Consider the following 17,481-nt stretch of genomic DNA (forward strand, 5'->3'; position numbering starts at 1 on the left):
AACAACGGATATATAAGGAATGCTTTTCAAATGGTAGCTTAATCTGCTTTAATTAATGTTCAGGGCTTGTCCCCTACAAGTATTTTCTTTTCTGCTATTTGTAGATATAGGAAGAAAATGGATTTTTCAAAATATAAAAATTCAACACTTTTTGTTGTTAAAAAAAAATACTCTTTCAAATTTCCCTGAAAGGCTAGTCTTCAGAAAATTGTTGGCTTAAGGGAGAAACTTTTTTTTTAAAGATTGTATATGATTAGTGGAAAGTGAGTATAGAAATTCACAATAACAAAAGGACCAATTTTCCAAAAAAAAAATTTTCCTTTACTTACATACATGTCTAAATCTCATCCCCTCCCACCTCAAGAATAAAAAGAAGAATATTCTGAGAACATATTGAAATTTTGATCTTGAAGCCAGTTTATAAAAGGTATTAACATTTCAAATAATCTGGAAGCTCTTGTTGACCAGGCACAATTTAAAATATAGCAGATAACCGAACACATGTTTTTGATGGCTAATGCTAGGAACATCTTCTCTAGCATGATCAAGTCTTCATTTATCTTACAAAATTAAAGACAAATCTATTTCATAATATCTATAATTATGAATCCAATGAGAAATAAAGCTTTATTTTTTAATCCAGCCTGCACTGTAAAAATGAGCAGCTATGTATCTAAACTTTACCTCCTAAAAACTCTGTAAAGATAAAGTAAATGCAATCATCAATCCCTGAAAACCATATGAAAAAGATCAAAACTAAACATATACATATATTTACAATATATGTGGGTATAAAACACATTGAAAAACAGACTGAGAGATTGAAGTGAAGAGAGAAGAAAGGACAAGAGAGGAAAGGAGAGAGAGAGTGACAGAGACAGAGGGAGAGAGAGAGAGAGAGAGAGAGAGAGAGAGAGAGAGAGAGAGAGAGAGAGAGAGAGAGAAATGTCCCATCTAAAAAATTCTCATCAAATCCTCAGCCCTTTCACTTACTTTTTACCTGACAACACTATTTCAAACACAACAATCAAGCAGAGCATGGCATATGTGTTCAAATTAAGTATTTTATTATCCCTCCTTTCTATAAAGTGAAGTTATAAACTGAAGTTTCAAATCTGAAAAGACACCGACGTCCATATTGTTAAGGGAAAGAAGAAAACTTAAAAGTTCCTATTTTAACCTGTTTGAAATAAAGGTAAAAAGTGCAAATCAAAGCAAAAAATTAGGAAACTTCATTGGTAGGCAAAGTGGAGTTATAAACACATATACAAACATATATAATCACATATATACATACATATATTTACTACATATCTGTATTTAATAAGTTGGATTTATCTCAGAATCAAATGATGGACATGACGTGCTCTCGGTAAATCTTAAGCCCCCACCTCCCCATTCCTCAAACCACCTTCTTCCCCTCCCCCCACGTTTTCTTTCCAGAAGACAGAGGATGCCCGATGCATCTTGCACTGTAGTGCAAACAGACCCCAAAAAGGGAGGAAGATAAAATGAATTTAAATTCCAAAGGGGTTCCAGTGCTGGTTTCCTAGTCCCCGAGTCAGCAATGTGTTTGTGAAAATTCAGGCTTTTTGTCTCTTAGAAAAAAGGAGCTAAATCTACATCGGTGGCCCAGTCTCGGTTTGCTATTCTTTGCATTTTCTATTCAAGTGAATGAGAGTGAATGAAGTGGCCCAGGACCTTTTATTTGATCTACTCACTTGCATAAAGTGACAGAATTCTAATATATTTGTTTAATGCTCTTCAATGGGCTTTCACTTTCTTGCTTGCAAATGAAGCCTCCCTGTGCAAAGTTTTGTTCCCCTCTGGCTCAGGGACATATTTCATAACTTGGGCCGAGGTTTGAAGTGATCTTGAGAGGAGTTTTAGCCTCAAAAAGTGGGAAATAAAGAAACAGATGTGAAGTTATTGTAAATTCCTATAGTGGGCTCTGAGGCTATTGTGAGCCCACTGCAGGCGGTCCAGAGCCTCTCCCTTTCATGCTGTAATTGAAACATATTAATTAGATAATTTGTTGTTAGTTTAAACGAAACAAATACATCCCCTTCAAGGCTTCACAGCCAGTGGGGTGGAGATTTTTTTGGTTGTTGTTTTAGTTTTGTTTTCTTGGGATATTCATGTGTATATGTTTAAGGTTTTGTTAATGACATTTTATTAAGACTTTAAGATCTAATTCTTGTAAAAGTCGAATCCCTGGTCCCTTCTGTTCCCTAGAGTGGTAATTTACAAAGGATCTTTCTATTTGTAAAGATATAAACAGCAATCTCCCTCCCCTCTGATGCACTCCCCTCCAAAGTCCAATGTAAAGAGTCTTTTTTTCTTCTTCTTCTTTCTTCACCCTCTCCTAGCCCAGTCAAGCACCTGACCAGACTTGGGCTCCCAAGACAATCACTTTTCTCACAAGCTATGCAAAGGGAAAAGGGGAAAAGACACACCACAGCATTAGTATAGTTCTGAGGATCATTTACCAGGACTAGTTCCTATTTCTGAAAGTCTTGAGGGGGAGAGAGAGAGAGAGAGAGAGAGAGAGAGAGAGAGAGAGAGAGAGAGAGAGAGAGAGAGAGAGAGAGAGAGAGAGAGAGAGAATAGATCTAACTATAATACAATAATTATACCAGAATATACAAAATGAGCAGAGAATTATTTTTAAAATACCTTTCAGCATCACGGATGTCAGAAAAGGCTCTCTAGCTAGGATCCCAAATCAAATCTTTTGATTTACCTTTGATAATAACTCCTCTTAGTCCTCAGTATAGGACTGGTATTAACTTTTCTTTTTGTACACACACACACACACACACACACACACACACACACACACACACACACCCTCAGTGTTGTCTTTTCCAGTTTTATTTCAGATCTGTGTTTATTGACTTTGGACTTGAGCCAAGTAAAGAGATTTAACTAGACAAAACAGTAAATTGTAGTCACTGGAGATATGAACTTGCTAACTTGTATTTTAGATAAATAGATCTCATTTCCCAAGGCAGGAGGGAAATGGATGCTTACTTCTACCTTTGAATTTCTGGATACAGTTAAAAACAAAACAAACAAAGGAAACTACCAGCCTATTTATTACTATACATGTGCAAAAATCATCTAACCAACCGTGATAAGTTCTTTGTCACATAAAAGTTGTTGTATTTCCTTATAGGCATAAACCTCCAATGAACATAAGATTTTTAAAATCTGAATTGAAATGTCTGATGGATTTGCAAAAACTATAATAATATTGTGTCTCTGAGAATGTTTACACATTCACATGGAATATTCTTATATTAACATGCCTCTTCATATGCTGTCAATATAGGGAAGCTAATGGTGAATCTGCTAATGGGAATGTTTACCTGCTGAAAATCTTTTAAAATCAAACTGTGGCCCCAACTGTGGCCACTTCACATGCCCTCTTAATAGCCGGAGGATGAACTCAGGCAGTCTGTATTCAACTTTTCTGGATTTGATGAGATTAGTATTTTCCTAGGGATATTCTTCGTTTAGTTTTGAAGGGAACTATGAGGAAGTAAAAGGCACTTAAGGAATATGTAGGTCATTTCTTTTTTTTCATAAAAGTTTTGAGAGTTTCATATCCCAGGGTCTAATAAGTTTCCACTGTTTTCTTGAGCTGATCTTGTTGATATAATTGTGAGTTGGACTTGATGAATGAATTCAGTTGTCCCTTGTCTGACAAGCTTTAGTAGCTTCATGCATTTTAATCAGTCCAATGATTCATTTATTTTCCACCTTTTTTTTTTCTTTTTTCTTTTTGGCTGTGTGTGGGATCCATGCTTTTAAAAATTGGTTGCAATAGGATTAATTGCTCTACGTTGATCTTAAACTTCTTTTCTTGAAGCACACTTCTGAATATCTGATAAACACAGATTATTTTTTTCTGAAGACTATAGAAAATTCTGTTATATTCATATGTTTTTGGTGTGCCCAAAGTTATTTTGTTTAATCATTTTAAATGGTTATGCATTATGCCTTATGGTTTCCAAGAATGTAGATCTCAAATATCAATAAGCATTTAAGCATCTTTGTCTTGTAACTTTTTTTAGCTGAATGCACACCCGTTTTTCAAAATATGGCAATTCCTACAATAAAATTTATGGCTTGGAGCCATAAATACCATTTAATATTACTTTCAGAATCTAAAGAAATGAAAATATTTGGAATCAAGCTTTTGAGGAGGTAACATGCATTTCTTGAAAATTAAGTTCATTAAACATTGTCTTCCAAAGTAGAACAATTAATCCAAATATTTTCGATCCAAGTGACTCATTTGTTTTACAGATGTGTTGAACTATTTGGGCTATTCTGAAAAAGAAAGTCTCAAGGACTATAATAATTTATTTTAAAATTATATTTAAATCTGACTTCAACTGTAATGCATAAACAGGAGGTTTTAATTTATCTGGATAAAATAGCTACACTGCCTCTGTCTGAAGCATTGTTTGATCTTACATGCATATTATTTTGCATATCTTGAGATACCTTAAGATAAATGCCAAATAGAGGAGATACCAAGGACTGTCGTGAGTTTTTTTTTTTTCTTTGTTACACCTGTGTACTTGGCTTGTAATAGACACAGATCGTGCATATATGAACATCTTTCAGAGTCTGCCTGAAAAAAATCTTTCCCAAAGGTAAGAGCAAAGTGGTAGGAATTCAGGTTACAAACAAGCAGGAAGTAGGAAAGACATTCTGCATCTGTGATGTCTCTTAAAAATTGTATCCCAGGTAGCATTTACATTTCTTAAAATGTTCTTTTTGGGGGGCAACTATTCAAAAAGACAAGAAACTAAATCTTAATTTACATATTTTAATGAGAAAATATTATTTGGACTAGGTTCATAATTTAACATAGACACTTTTTTTTTTAATCCTTTGTCTTAAAACAGGCATGCTGGGAACAAGAACATCAATATTTTAAATGTCATGCTTATTCTGTACAGGAAGGGGGAAAAAGATTTCTTTACAGCTCTGATGACAACTTTTGTTTTTTAACTTAAGCAGTTCACAGCAGGAAAAAAAAACAAAAACAGTTCGGGTTTCCAGCAAACTACCTAAAACTAAGGGAATATAGCAAACAAAAAGTGCATTTTACACAGTTTATCATCATTCCTATTCACAAGCATGTACATCCCTTTGCAGCCCTTTCAGTCTCTAATAAAACAGAAAATTTCTAATAAAGCAAACAGAAAGACTAGTCTTATAGGAGAAATTTCCAAAAATATTCCTCCCACCTCATCTTACCAGGTTCACTACTGCAGCTAAGCTCATCAAGGGTTACCCTTGGCTGTCTTATTTGTGGTTTTATTTCATTTTAATTTTATTAAGCAGTAAAATAAATAGCTTAAATGATCTCTAAGGGATCAGAAAAAGTTGTCATACAAATGAACTTTCCCAGCTTCCCATGTTCTAAACCCCAACTTTCTTCTAAACCACCTCGACAGAAACGGTAAAGTCAAAGTTGACTTCTCAACTGGTATTTGTAAAATGGGCCTAGTAAGCCTCGGGGTACAGACTCAAGTTCACTATTTACATTTTGACTAGAACTTTGTAAACAATATGGCGTTTGTTTATTTGTTTATTGTTTCTCCCACCCCTCCCCCACTCACTTTGGAAAGGGGTCCTGCCCTTGGCTTTCGTGCCTACCCTTTCTACTTCCAACACTTCTATGCTCAGTGCTCCCGGCTGGAAAAATGAAAAAAAAAAAAAACCCAAACCAAACCAAACCAAACCCAGAGCGCACAAACTGGAGAGACTGGATCAAGCCGCCGAGCAACTAGGGTGAACTTGCTGGCTGCTGTCCGGGAAGCACTGAGAAGGGGTGGCTTGGGAGCGGACTGGGGCTTGGACTGCTGTGGGAATTCTGGGCTAGGTGGTCCCATCCCACCTTGGATAAGACACAAACAAACTCAGGATCTTAAATGACTTGCTCAGCCGCCTCACTGCTGAAGGCGTCTGGTAGTGGCGCACCCAGTGCAGGTGCAGGTAGAAGAAAAAATAAAGAGAAGCTCAGAAGCGGTTTATGTTATTTCTGAATTGTTGACTGACAAAAGAAGGGCGGGAAGGAGTCGTGGAGGGTTCGGATTTTGAAGGAAGCCTGGGAATGGGCGGCGAGTGGCAGGCGGCCCTAACAGGGGCTTCTCTCCTACCCCCAAGGTGGGGGGGGGGGGCGAAAAGAAAGGAGGGAGTGACTCAACTTCACTCTTCAGCGGGGGATGGGCCATGAAAATTCCTGCACGCCTGTAGGCGCTCAGTTCGTGGACTCTCCCAAGTTTCTGTTGTGTTTCCTTTGCTGTCCAAAACAAAGTTTTAGAAAACCGGGGCCTGGACCTAGGGGAAAGGAGAATGGTCAGAGTTTCATCCCTGGAGCAGCTAGCCCGCCCTCGGTTGAAATGGGGATCTTGTGTGGCTTGGGGGAAGCTGGGGGTAGAGGAAGCAGGTGTGGGGTGAGTGGTTAAAAGATATCCCCGAGAGACTCAATCGGGGACTGTGTGTGGCTAGGGGGAAGGGAAGCAGGGAGGGAGTCGCGGGACCCAGCCGCTCCGGGTCAGTGCACGGCCACAGAGTGCAAGGCGGAAGCCGGGCTGGTGAGAGTCTCGCTCGGAGTGGCGGGGCTGCTTTGGCTGGTCGCTGTCTGCGAAGAAGTGGGGCTGAGTGAGGGAGGCGAGTTCGAGAGCAGCGTGGGGATGGGCGCGGGCAAAGCGGGCAGGGCGGGCACAGCAGCCGGCGTGGGTTTGATGGGCACCGGGATGGCTGGCAGCGTCTGCCCTCCGTGGCACAGAGGCTTCAGCGGTACCCCGTAAGCGCTGTAGTCGCCGCTCGCCATGGAGATAGGGGTGGCCGAGTCGATCATGCTTGAACCGTACATATGGGGCCAGCCAGTGCCCAAGGAACTGCCCATGGTAGTCAACTGGTTCGGGAGGGGATAGGCGGCGGGCACTGGCTGCATAGCGGAGAAAGCCAAACCTCCGGGCATCTTATACTCGCGAGCGATGATGTTCTCGATAGCGAAGGGATGCTTAAACCCCGAGGGTTGTGACACGCCGCCCAGGTTGTAGGCGGCCGCGGGCATTTGAGGCAGGTGGGTGCCCGAGGCGGCCAGGGCGCTAAGGCGCAGCTTGGCCTGCTGCTGCAGGTACTGAGCCGCGTCGGCCGGTTTGCTGGGCGCCAAGTGGTCAGATTTGAGCACCTTGAAGCGTTTGCGGCGCCTCAGGAAACTGCCATTCTCAAACATGTCACCGCAGCTGGGATGTAGAGCCCAGAAGCTGCCCTTACCGGGCTGGTCTGGCCGCCGCGGGATCTTGATGAAGCAGTCATTGAAGGAAAGGTTGTGGCGCAAGCTATTCTGCCAACGCTGTGTGTTCTCCCGGTAATAGGGGAAACGGTCCATGATGAACTTGTAAATTTCGCTCAGGGGCAGCATCTTCTCCGGGGAGCTCTGGATGGCCATGGCAGTAAGGGAGATATAAGAGTAAGGCGGCTTCTGGTCGCTGTACGTGTTTCGACCCGGCCGAGGCATCTTCCTCTTCCTCCTCCTCGCGGGCGGGCTGGCAGGCTGCTTCGATCTGCCAGGGAGAGGAAGGTTGGGGGAGGGGGCAGACCGACAGACACCTCGAGGTCAGCGGGGCCGAGTTATAGGTCTAGTTAGAGGTGGGAGGAGGGAAAGGGGAAAAGAAGTGGGGAAACAGTAAGTATGGAGGAAGGGAAAGAACAGGGGAGGGGAGAAGAGTACCAACCCCAATTTAACCTTAAAGATCTCGGTTAGTCTCTGACCCGCCTGGGACCATAACCTCTCCAAAGTAACTTTGCGAGCCACACTGGTCAATGCCTGAACAGCAAGCAGGAGAGAGAAATGCGGGGGAAGAACCCGAGAAGGGGGCCCAGGGACTGGGCGGTGGCGAGGAAGAAGATTGGAGAGGGGGGAGCCTAGGCAGTACCCACCTTAGAGTTGATCGAAGTTGGCCGTCCGCATCCGGGATGCTGCCCGCTGGGCGTCCGTTTCCCAAAGCCCAGCAGCACCAGCGCCTGTCGGGGAGCCTCGGCGCTCGGCTCGGCTGTGCTGCGGCTCAGCCCCTCGAAGCCCCGAAGCCTCACAGTCCCCGGCGATCTCCAACTCTGTGCCCCCCTCCCGGCGGGCAGCCTCAGCTCCAATGACCACTGGCGGCGGCAGCAACTGCGCCGGGGCTGCAGCGGGAGTGCTCTCTCCTCCGCCGCGATGCTGAGCTAGGTAGTTGCCTCCATGTCCTTCCTGTAACCATCTGATAGTTTTATGCGGTGACAGGAGCAGAAAAGACCCCTGTAGAGGCGCTTCATTAATGTGCCACTTCTTTGCTATCATATGACAATCGCCTTGGGAGGAGGAGGAGGAGGAGGAGGAGGAGGAGGAGGAGGAGGAGGAGGAGGAGGAGGAGGAGGAGGAGGAGGAGGAGGAGGAGGAGGAGGAGGAATGGAGGGAGGGAAAGGGGGCTGGAGAAGGAGGGGGCTGAAAGAGAGAGGGAGAGGGAGAGGAGAGAGAGAGAGGCATAATCTGGTTTCATTTACACCTATTTACATGGACACCTTGGGCCAATAGAAATCATTTCCATTTGAAGACAAGGCGAGGGGTGAAAAGGCTCAACAACCGGAATTGAAGTGGGATGGCACCCCCAGTCTCAGTTCGTGTGAAGGTATGCAACGGCCCTTCTGTGGACTGCGCAGGGAGCTTAGTCTGCGATTCACACTTACAAATGGAGCTACTGAGCAGAGCGATGTTTGACATGGAAATTGCTTGGCTGTGGTATTCTGTTTGTTCTGCATTGTTAACTGATTTGTATTGTTGGCTAACTTAAGGCAGGGCTTTTCCTTAACGAGAGACTTTTCCTTTTGCCCAATCAAACCGCGTTCATGGCTGTTGCAAGGGTGATTATAATGAAAATGCAATACTTTTCAGTCCTCACCGAGGCCGGCTGAAGTTTGCATTACCTTCTAAGCTGTTTCCTCTGCCGTGCAGAATTTGGTGTGTCGCTTTAAAAAAAATCTGATGGGGTTTTATAAATTATATAATTGGATCGGACAGCCCTTAATAGGAGCCCATTTTGCTTCTAAACGTTTTGGTCGGGTTTAAAAAACAAATTAAGGCAGGGGATCTGTATATTACTTGCCAACCTGTCTGCTTTAAAATTACTCCGGTAATTTGATTTGACATTAGAGTTGTAGATGTCAGTTCAATGCAGATGGTATTCTAACCAGGTGAATTCCTGATTGTTTTCCTATGCTCGAATCAAGCTTCAGGGAGTTGGGGGTTCCATTTACCTAGTTGTTTCAAGTGTTAGAGGATTGAATCTCCCAGTTTGCATTTTACAGCCGGAACTTTTTTGAGTTTTTCCCTCCCTTCCCCAGGAGAGGTTATTTAGGATGTCCAGGCTACATGAAAATAGAGAGTCCTCCAGAAAGCCATCAGAAGTCCCATAAAACCAGCAGTAGCTTCTGAGGCTTGCAAAGAAAGGGGAACAGTTTTGATTTTGGGGAGGGAGGGGGGTCGAAGGCGAATATGAGTGCTAACGGAGATGTTTAGTGTAGTTTTCTAGCTTTTCTCTGGATCGCTCTCTCGGATGAATTCAATTATGTATTTTTAATCGATGTAGAATAAACGCTTAATCAACGTCCCCGCGTGCCCTGTAATTATCTAATTTGTATGATCCCTTAGCATTGCATGACTTTGAGGTTTTAAGAGAAATTTGTCCTATCCCCATAGTCCAAACACATCGTTTTTCAAATATTTTAGAGAAATGTAAGGGAGAGCATATCAAAAAATGTTGACATTTTAATCTCAGCAAATTTTCCGATGAGGTTAAAAAGCTGATTCTGGTTATCATAAAGAAGAGATTCTATACTTAGTAGCCACCCCCCCCCACACACACACATACAAACATCCCAACACGCCCTTGCCCCCCCCCCCCACCCTCCATTAACAACATTTTCGGAGGTGGTCAATAACTCACCAAAACGTAACTTAAACACGATGTATTTAGGAGATTAAACAATTTCATTAATATTGAAATGGCTCCCGGGTCTGAGCTGACTCGTTTGAAATGCAAGCGCACGTTTTTCAATATTAACAGAAGTACTTGAAGAAAAGAATAATGTCACCTTCTTAATTCAGTAAAAATAACCGGGAGAAGGAAGAGACGGGGGAAGGGGGGCGGAGATAGAAAGGGGGAGGGGAAAAGTACCCATCCTTATACAGTGTGATGATTCCAGAAAGATGATTCTTTATATGTAGAAGAACCACCTAGATATTAGTGAAAACCGCATTTAAGCCACTGTCCCTGGGAGTACTTACTGGAGCGGAGCTCTCATTAGCCATACAACAAGGCTCAGCAAGTTGAATCGTGGTGACTGGTTCAGATAGCTTTTTCTAGGATGGGAGGCAAAGGCTTTCCCTAGGGATTCGGAAAAAAAAGACAGATTTGGAAACTAGCGCAAGTACTGGCATTTCCGATTTTTTTTTTTTTTTTAATGAATCATGTACCTATTTTTCCTTTTCCATAAAAGACCACAATTTTCAGAGGGAAAACATTAAAGTACATTCTCAAGTAAAAACTGGATTTCAAGACCTTCTCTCTTCCTTCTTCGGAAATGGAGTATAGGTAGAGAGGCCTATTAAGGCACTGGCGAATGTCATTAGTCTTCTTTTTAACATCTCAACACACATATACATATGACTATATATTATATAATGAACAAACTGTCACTATGTGGTTAGTATCTTTAATTGCCTGTCCAAAAAGTTTTGTTTCTTGTTTTTAATAGAAGAGCAAAAAAGGAGATAGATGAATGATGGTTCTATTTGGGGATAAGGAACAATATAAGTGTGACAAACAGGAAGATTTTCTTTTTACCTCTGTGTGTGTGTGTGTGTGTGTGTGTGTGTGTGTGTGTGTGTGTGTGAGAGAGAGAGAGAGAGAGAGAGAGAGAGAGAGAGAGAGAGACAGAGAGAGAGACAGAGACAGAGAGACAGAGAGACAGAGAGAGACAGAGACAGAGACAGAGACACAGAGACTGAGAGACAGAGAGAGACAGAAACACAGAGACAGAGAGTTTTAAAAATGTTAACTAGCATTTTATTGTCTTGCAAAGGAGTATTATGTAGCTATCTAAATCTTTAGTTAGAATAAACAGAAAATTAACTAACTCAAAGACTGAAATTGTTGAAGTATTAAAATGCAAGCTGAAATAAATCTGTTCCCATGTTTCCTGGAAAGTTGCAATCACCAGCCTTAGGATCATTGATAATACAAATAAAAATCAGAGTTCTGGAAATATTTGAAGTTTAGCACACACAGAGAAACAAACACATGCTTTTTACTCGTCCATCCATAAACATAATGAAATAAACCCAACTAAACGTGAGGAGGGATTCTCAGATTCAGAACATAGGTTTTCCTAAACATTATTAGATAAATCCTCTTCTTACTGAAATTAAACAGTGTGTGTAGGGTGGGGTGGGGGATTTGAATGCAATTTACAACATTTTAAAACCAGTATTATGGAAAAGGGGGAGGGAAATGAACACTTTCCAGAAAGCTTGAAAAGTGCATCAGTGTCTATTGTGTAGAAACCCAAAACAAACAGGAGCTTTTAGGGGATAAATTCAAATAGGAGGCTTAGGGGGGTATTGGGAAAACTGTATAAAATACACATAAGTCAATTATATCAATGTGCAAACCAAATGGAAATCTATTTCGTGCAATAGCCATTCATCGCTTCCATGAAGCCCACCAAGGACCACCTTTCTGCTTGGAGAGTTCGCAATAGCCTCTTTTCCCACAAGCTGGACCACACACGGTTACAGATTTGGTAATAATTTATGCTAATTTCCCCCCATAAATCCACAATTCGCTTCAGTGGCACCAGGGTTGTTGAGGGAGTAAAAAGGAGACAGAGGGGTGACAAATACAATATTGATTTTTATTCCTTCTGTTTTCAAGCAGGTGCGTGAGTGGAAGGATGGGTGGGGAGGGAGCACTTTCTCATATTAAAAACACCAACAATCAAAGCAAATACCTCCAGTCCCCACACTCGAAGAGAATAACCTTCGCTATCTTGTTAATATTTACAAAACACTGGAGACTGGGGGGGGGGGTAAAAGTACCAACTGATTCATTAGGGTTTCCTAGGCTGCAAAAACAATACTAAGTCTTAGTTTGGAAAGTCAAATCTGCTAAAGCGAAGCAGAGTTTTTAGCTAAGCCACTCCACTTCCACCCCTCCTCCGTCTGTCTCTGTCTCTATTTCTCTTTTTCTCTGTCTCTCTGTGTCTCTGTCTCTGTCTGCTTCTCCCTGTCTCTAGGCTTGTCTGTCTCTCTTCCCTTCCCCCCCTTCTCCTGCTACCTCCTTCCCTCTTTTTCCTTTTCCTCTTCGTATTTTTGTCTCTTATTGACAATGAAAATTTGTTGGGGATGAATGGGGAATACGTTTTTTTTTCTTGTCTTTTTTTCTTTTTTGTCTCTTTCAGGCCAGGGTTTATTTTACTTCTTCCTCCTCCCCCCCCCCCAACACTTCTCCTCCCCCTTACGAGCCAGATTCTAGGTTTACCAAAGTGATTTTGCTGCCTATGGGAACTAGAGCGAACGCACCAAGGTCTTTGTCCCACCGAGCATTCTTTACCAAATCTGCACTTTGGTGGCGTGAAACTACTTAGCTTTTCTTTCAAAAGGATTTTGTTCCCGGAGTATTCAGCACTAAAACAAACTCCCACTGCTTGTCAACGGTCAATTAAAAACCATTCCTCTGAATGTCCTAGAATCTATATTTGCAATAACAAAATAACTCCTCCAGAACTCTCAGGGCCAGTTCCAGCAGGTTTCTCAACCCTCTCTTAGGTCAGTCACCTCTTCCCTGCTCTTCTCCTTTTACTAATCAGAGACTCCATAGGCAACAGCCGTTGATAGCGTCTTTCCCTTCTTGCTTTCGGTTTCTTAAGGGACAGGGGAAAAGCTCTCTGTCCGGTTTTTGCAGGCAAAATAGTTCCCCAGCATCACAGACTTCCAATTGCATTTTTTAAAGGAAATGCACCATATCATTGAAGTTCTTGAATTATCTATTACAGATCTTTACAGCAACCTGTTTTCATTACTTGATATGAATAAAAGAAAGATCAGAAAATTTAAAAAACAAAAAAAATTATGAGAACATGTACAACAAAATTCTATCACGACTAAAGTGCTTTGATTTTTCAGTTCATCTATAATTTTGAAGAGTTTTCAAAAGTAGAGAAAAAACTATTTAAAAAAAAAGCTATATAAGCAAGGGAGGAAACCCTCCAATCTGGCTCATTTTTGTTACAATCTATTTGGAAAGTAAACCCGAGTGCTTTTTTAAACAGGAGGTTTGGGAGTGGGGGGGCGGGGCAGGGGGATGCTCTAATAACTGACAACCCAATTCCTGAAAACAGCTTATTCATCCCATTTCTAGGTTTCAGACAAGTCTATGATCTCCACTTTCTGTCTATCTCTTGCTTTAGTTTTGTCGGGAATGGGACTGATAATAACATGGGGCCGAGTGAGGGTTTCAAACCTTATTCTAAGCCAAGCGTTCCCGAAATAGACAAGTGTGAATTTGCCTTGGGTCTGTTTTGAATTTTGTGGACTGGCTGCAAAATGTATCTACCTTGAGAAAAATCTGCGTGCAACTCTATAGGGAACAGCCGGGTTTAGATGAAAGGGGTTCCCAAGAAGCTTCGAAAACTTGGCCAGCTTAAAATGACCTATTTCCCCTCCTTCACCCTTATCCTAAGCAGAAAACAAATACTACTCAATATTAGGTGTTGCACTCCTAACATTGCACTCCTTCCAGATTAAGTACTAAAATCTTACTATTGTGAATACTAAATTCCGACACTCATAAAGACTCTGCTACCTAGGACAATACGCCCTCTTTAGAATGTTTTTGGAAAAAGACAAGTTGGTCACTTCTTACTGTAGCTGGGTCTGGGACCTTGAAGCTTTAAAAAGCCTTGGTTTCCAAATAATGTGCCTCCATTTCTTTGCATGTAAACACTTGAATAGGTTTGAATTGAGCATTACAAACTCTCTAACTGTATTTGTCTAAAAGTTATTTGAAAGAGTCTGTGGGGTTTTGGGGGGAGGGGAAGAGTTAGGAGGCTGAAATATCCCCATGCACTTTGGTCTACGCTGTTTTAAATAGAAGTAGCATTTTCAAATCTTTTTATTTTATTTTATTGTAGGAAATATTGAAAATGCCACCTTAGTATTGAAGGGATTAACTTGCTTTTCTCCCAGCCCCTAACTCTGGTGTTAAGGCAGCAGTAGATCAACTGTATAATGTGTGCACTGTTTGGTCATTTGTACAAGCAGAACAAAGGTTGAGCTAAGCCAAATTGCATTGCACTTGTGAACCGAGTCCCAATGTGAAGTATCTTTTACAGCAGGGGGAATGAGAACAATTTCGTGTATGTCTAAAAGGGAATAACAAAGCCACTTTCTAGAGCATCTCAAAGTGAAGTAGTGAGGCGTGACATTCCCAGGGTGAGAAGGGACAAAAGCAGGGTCAGGAGGATGAAAAAGAGAATCAAACAGCCACTTTCACATGTCTGCCCTCAACTGCTGCACCTCTCCATAATAGGAAACAAATGTTGTAAAAAGGGGGATTGCTCCCATTCATTCAAAATAGCAAATGATAGCTAAACAACATTGTCAAAACTGAATCAACTTCTGTGCAGTACCACCCAGAAAAAGGTATTGTGTTTTGTTTAAGAGCGGGGTGGAGCAAGTTTTTTTTTTTTTTTTAAGGGAAGAAAAAAACCCCATATTTTTCATATTAATTTGTAGTATTACAAACTTTTTATTAGTTCTCTCAGATTGTTATTAGTTTTAATGTGGCGGGGCACTACCTTCTCCTACTAAGGAAACATTACTTCTCTGGAGTGATTTTGGGGGGGGGGGAAAGAAGAAGGAAGAAGAAGAAGAAGACTCTTTTAACTTATAAAGTGTTCAGCACTTCCAAACTCTTTTGAAAGTATTTCATGGAGATCTTAAGCCTTGGGTTGACTGCAATGTTGTGTGAAGCAGATTCTATTTCGGTTGCATGCAAAACTTTTGAAAAACTTTTAAAACACACACACACACACACACACACACACAACTGTGACGTCGAAGTGAATACGATTGTGTGTGAGCCCTTCTATTGTTTCATTTTTTTAAGAATAAAAAAGGGGGAAAGGGAGAGACTTTAAAAAGCCAGAATGTTTGGCTTTGTTTGCAATATTTGACTAAGAGAGCTTAACAAGAGATAAATGGTAGGAATATGTTTTCTTAATGGTAGCAGGGGCTGACGAATACGTCAGCTATTAGATGTAATAACTCGCAACGTTCCTGAGAAGGTTAAAACTATTTGATTTTTTTGTGTTGGATTTTTTGTTTTTTTGTCTCATTGAGTCTCCCGCTGCGCTGCCACCCACAAAGCTTTTTTTTTTTTTTTTTTAAATAAAGAAAGCAAGCGAGAAGGAAAGCTACTGATCCTTCCTAACCTCCCCCCAAGTAAGAATAGCTAGGAAGCAGCGCGAGTCCCCGTCCTAAAAGACCGCCTTCAGCTCTCTCTTCTTTCTGCCAGTTCTGTTCTGCTCGTCTCTTTCTAAATTCGGACTTGTTTTCATCCTAGGACAACCGAAGGCCAGAGCAACCAGACTTGAAAACTACGCAGGTTTTCACCTCAGTCGCGTCCAACCTGACTTTTCTTCTCCCTCCATCCGCCCCCCACCTCCCCTGCCTCCACCCAACTCTTAGCCCCCAGTCACCAAGACCTTGCCTAGACTCAAGTTCTACTCATCCACAAAAGTGGCCGCATGATTCAGTTTTCTGGGTCCATGGAAATTTCTATCATAACAGAAGCCAAAATAGTTAAACAAAGGTTACCCTCAAAGCTTTAAGAGATGGTCCAGAAATAAAATCTCCTGTGTTTTCCTTCACCACCTTCCATCTCCTTTCCTTGTCTCCAGTTTGAAGTCATCCGTCCTAAGGAGCAACACATGTTTAGGGCATAAAAACCAAACAAACTAGCAGCTGCTTTTTACTCTAGTTCTGCCCGACCCAGGAACTCAATGCATTTCTTTAAGAATTTATTTCATATAGTATCTGTTATTACGATAATTGGCCACAGTTTGGTTTGTGCAAGTCCTTATCGAAAAGTAGGTAGTAAGAAGAGTTGACCCGGAAGCCTGAGTTGAATGATTATTGTTATTAGTAGATTGGGGAGGGAGATTGGGACAGAGGAGAAAGTAAAGAACCCTTGGAATGGTTGCTGACATCTCGGTATATTTTTCCTTTCTCCCCTAAGTCAATCGTTCAAACTCCAGAAACAGACTCTCCTCTGAGGTCTTTTAGATCAAACTTTTCCATAAGCTTGATAAACAACAAAAAATACGTTGATTCTCATTTACTATTTAGTGTAGAAGGTGTGTCCTTTTGGGAAAATATGCTAAAAAAATTTTGGGAGAAGTTACCTAATAAGTTTTCTCTTTCTGTATTCATTGAGCTAAATTAGACCTACGGTGCATTGAACGAGGCTCAAAAGAAAGTGACCCAGTACAAGATTTCCCGTGAAATTGTGTGTACACTTTCTGAAATAAGCTATTTTTAAATTAAATTAAATTTAATTTCTGATATCCAGAACATAGCAGAGCTACTGGGCAAGGAGTCCTTACACATTTGACTTTCTCCTTGAAGCAACTAGGGACTCTGAACATTCCTCACCATCATCACCACTCCGTTAATTATTTGAAATCTAGGAATGATGAATTTCTCTTTCGCCTTCCATTCCTCCCTATTTTATTTCTGAAGCTCCTCTATCTTTCACTTCTCTACTCTCCTTAAGGTCTTTTTTTTTTGGGGGGGGGGATGGAAGGTATGGAGATCTGCAACAGTTATTCCAAACGTGTAGAAACTTACTCCACTGATGCAGAACTACTAGTCTGTAATTTGCAATCTTTGAGAATCGTCTGGGGCTCCAAGAGAGTACGAGAGTTACCAGAGACCCACAGCAAGTACATGTCAGAGGCAGGACTGAATGAGATTTTCTTCACTCCAAGGAAATCTTTTATGACTACCTTTCCCTATTATGATTTGTAAAACAAACGTAGTCAAGAGAAGTTCAATTAACTTAGAGAATGCTGCTCTGCTTCTTCTTTATCTGAACCCCCTTCCACAAAAGCCTCAAAATTTCTGGTTTCTCAGGTCCCCAAGATCAAATTCAAATCTGTGTCTTTTTTGAGTCCTCTCTGAGATCGTTCGAACCTGTTGGTGACAGGGAGTCATCAAGTGCAGAGCACAGCGACTTGAGCTGGTTATGTAAACTCCTTGTGTATCTCACATTATCATCCTCCTATCTGGAGGCAATGTAGATTTTCTAAAGATCTAATGAATAAACAACCAGCAACTAACTGCTGGCGGTG

The 17,481-nt window shown here is 41.5% G+C and overlaps 1 protein-coding gene and 1 long non-coding RNA gene across 2 annotated transcripts in view; both read right to left on the bottom strand.

The window, feature by feature from the left end:
• Window positions 1-2,156: 2,156 nt before the first annotated feature.
• The window catches only part of LOC141553707 (uncharacterized), a 41,578-nt gene continuing 26,253 nt past the window's right edge, over window positions 2,157-17,481 (bottom strand). Inside the window, exons 3-5 of the long non-coding RNA XR_012485594.1 lie at window positions 15,947-16,045; window positions 10,355-10,454; window positions 2,157-2,425 (exon numbers count right to left, since the gene is read on the bottom strand). This is a non-coding gene — a long non-coding RNA (uncharacterized LOC141553707). The remainder of the gene's footprint in view (window positions 2,426-10,354; window positions 10,455-15,946; window positions 16,046-17,481) is intronic.
• FOXB1 (forkhead box B1) lies at window positions 5,896-7,552 on the bottom strand. Its single transcript, XM_074285222.1, has one exon. It carries the CDS (start codon window positions 7,550-7,552, stop codon window positions 6,581-6,583), a length of 972 nt encoding a protein of 323 aa, XP_074141323.1. The 3' UTR covers window positions 5,896-6,580.

Source organism: Sminthopsis crassicaudata, chromosome 2 (assembly GCF_048593235.1).
Source record: "Sminthopsis crassicaudata isolate SCR6 chromosome 2, ASM4859323v1, whole genome shotgun sequence".
NCBI classification, from domain to species: domain Eukaryota; kingdom Metazoa; phylum Chordata; class Mammalia; order Dasyuromorphia; family Dasyuridae; genus Sminthopsis; species Sminthopsis crassicaudata.

Coding starts and splice junctions, on each gene's coding strand:
- FOXB1 (XM_074285222.1), bottom strand. CDS start 7,552: ATGCCTCGGCCGGGTCGAAACACGTACAGCGACCAGAAGCCGCCTTAC.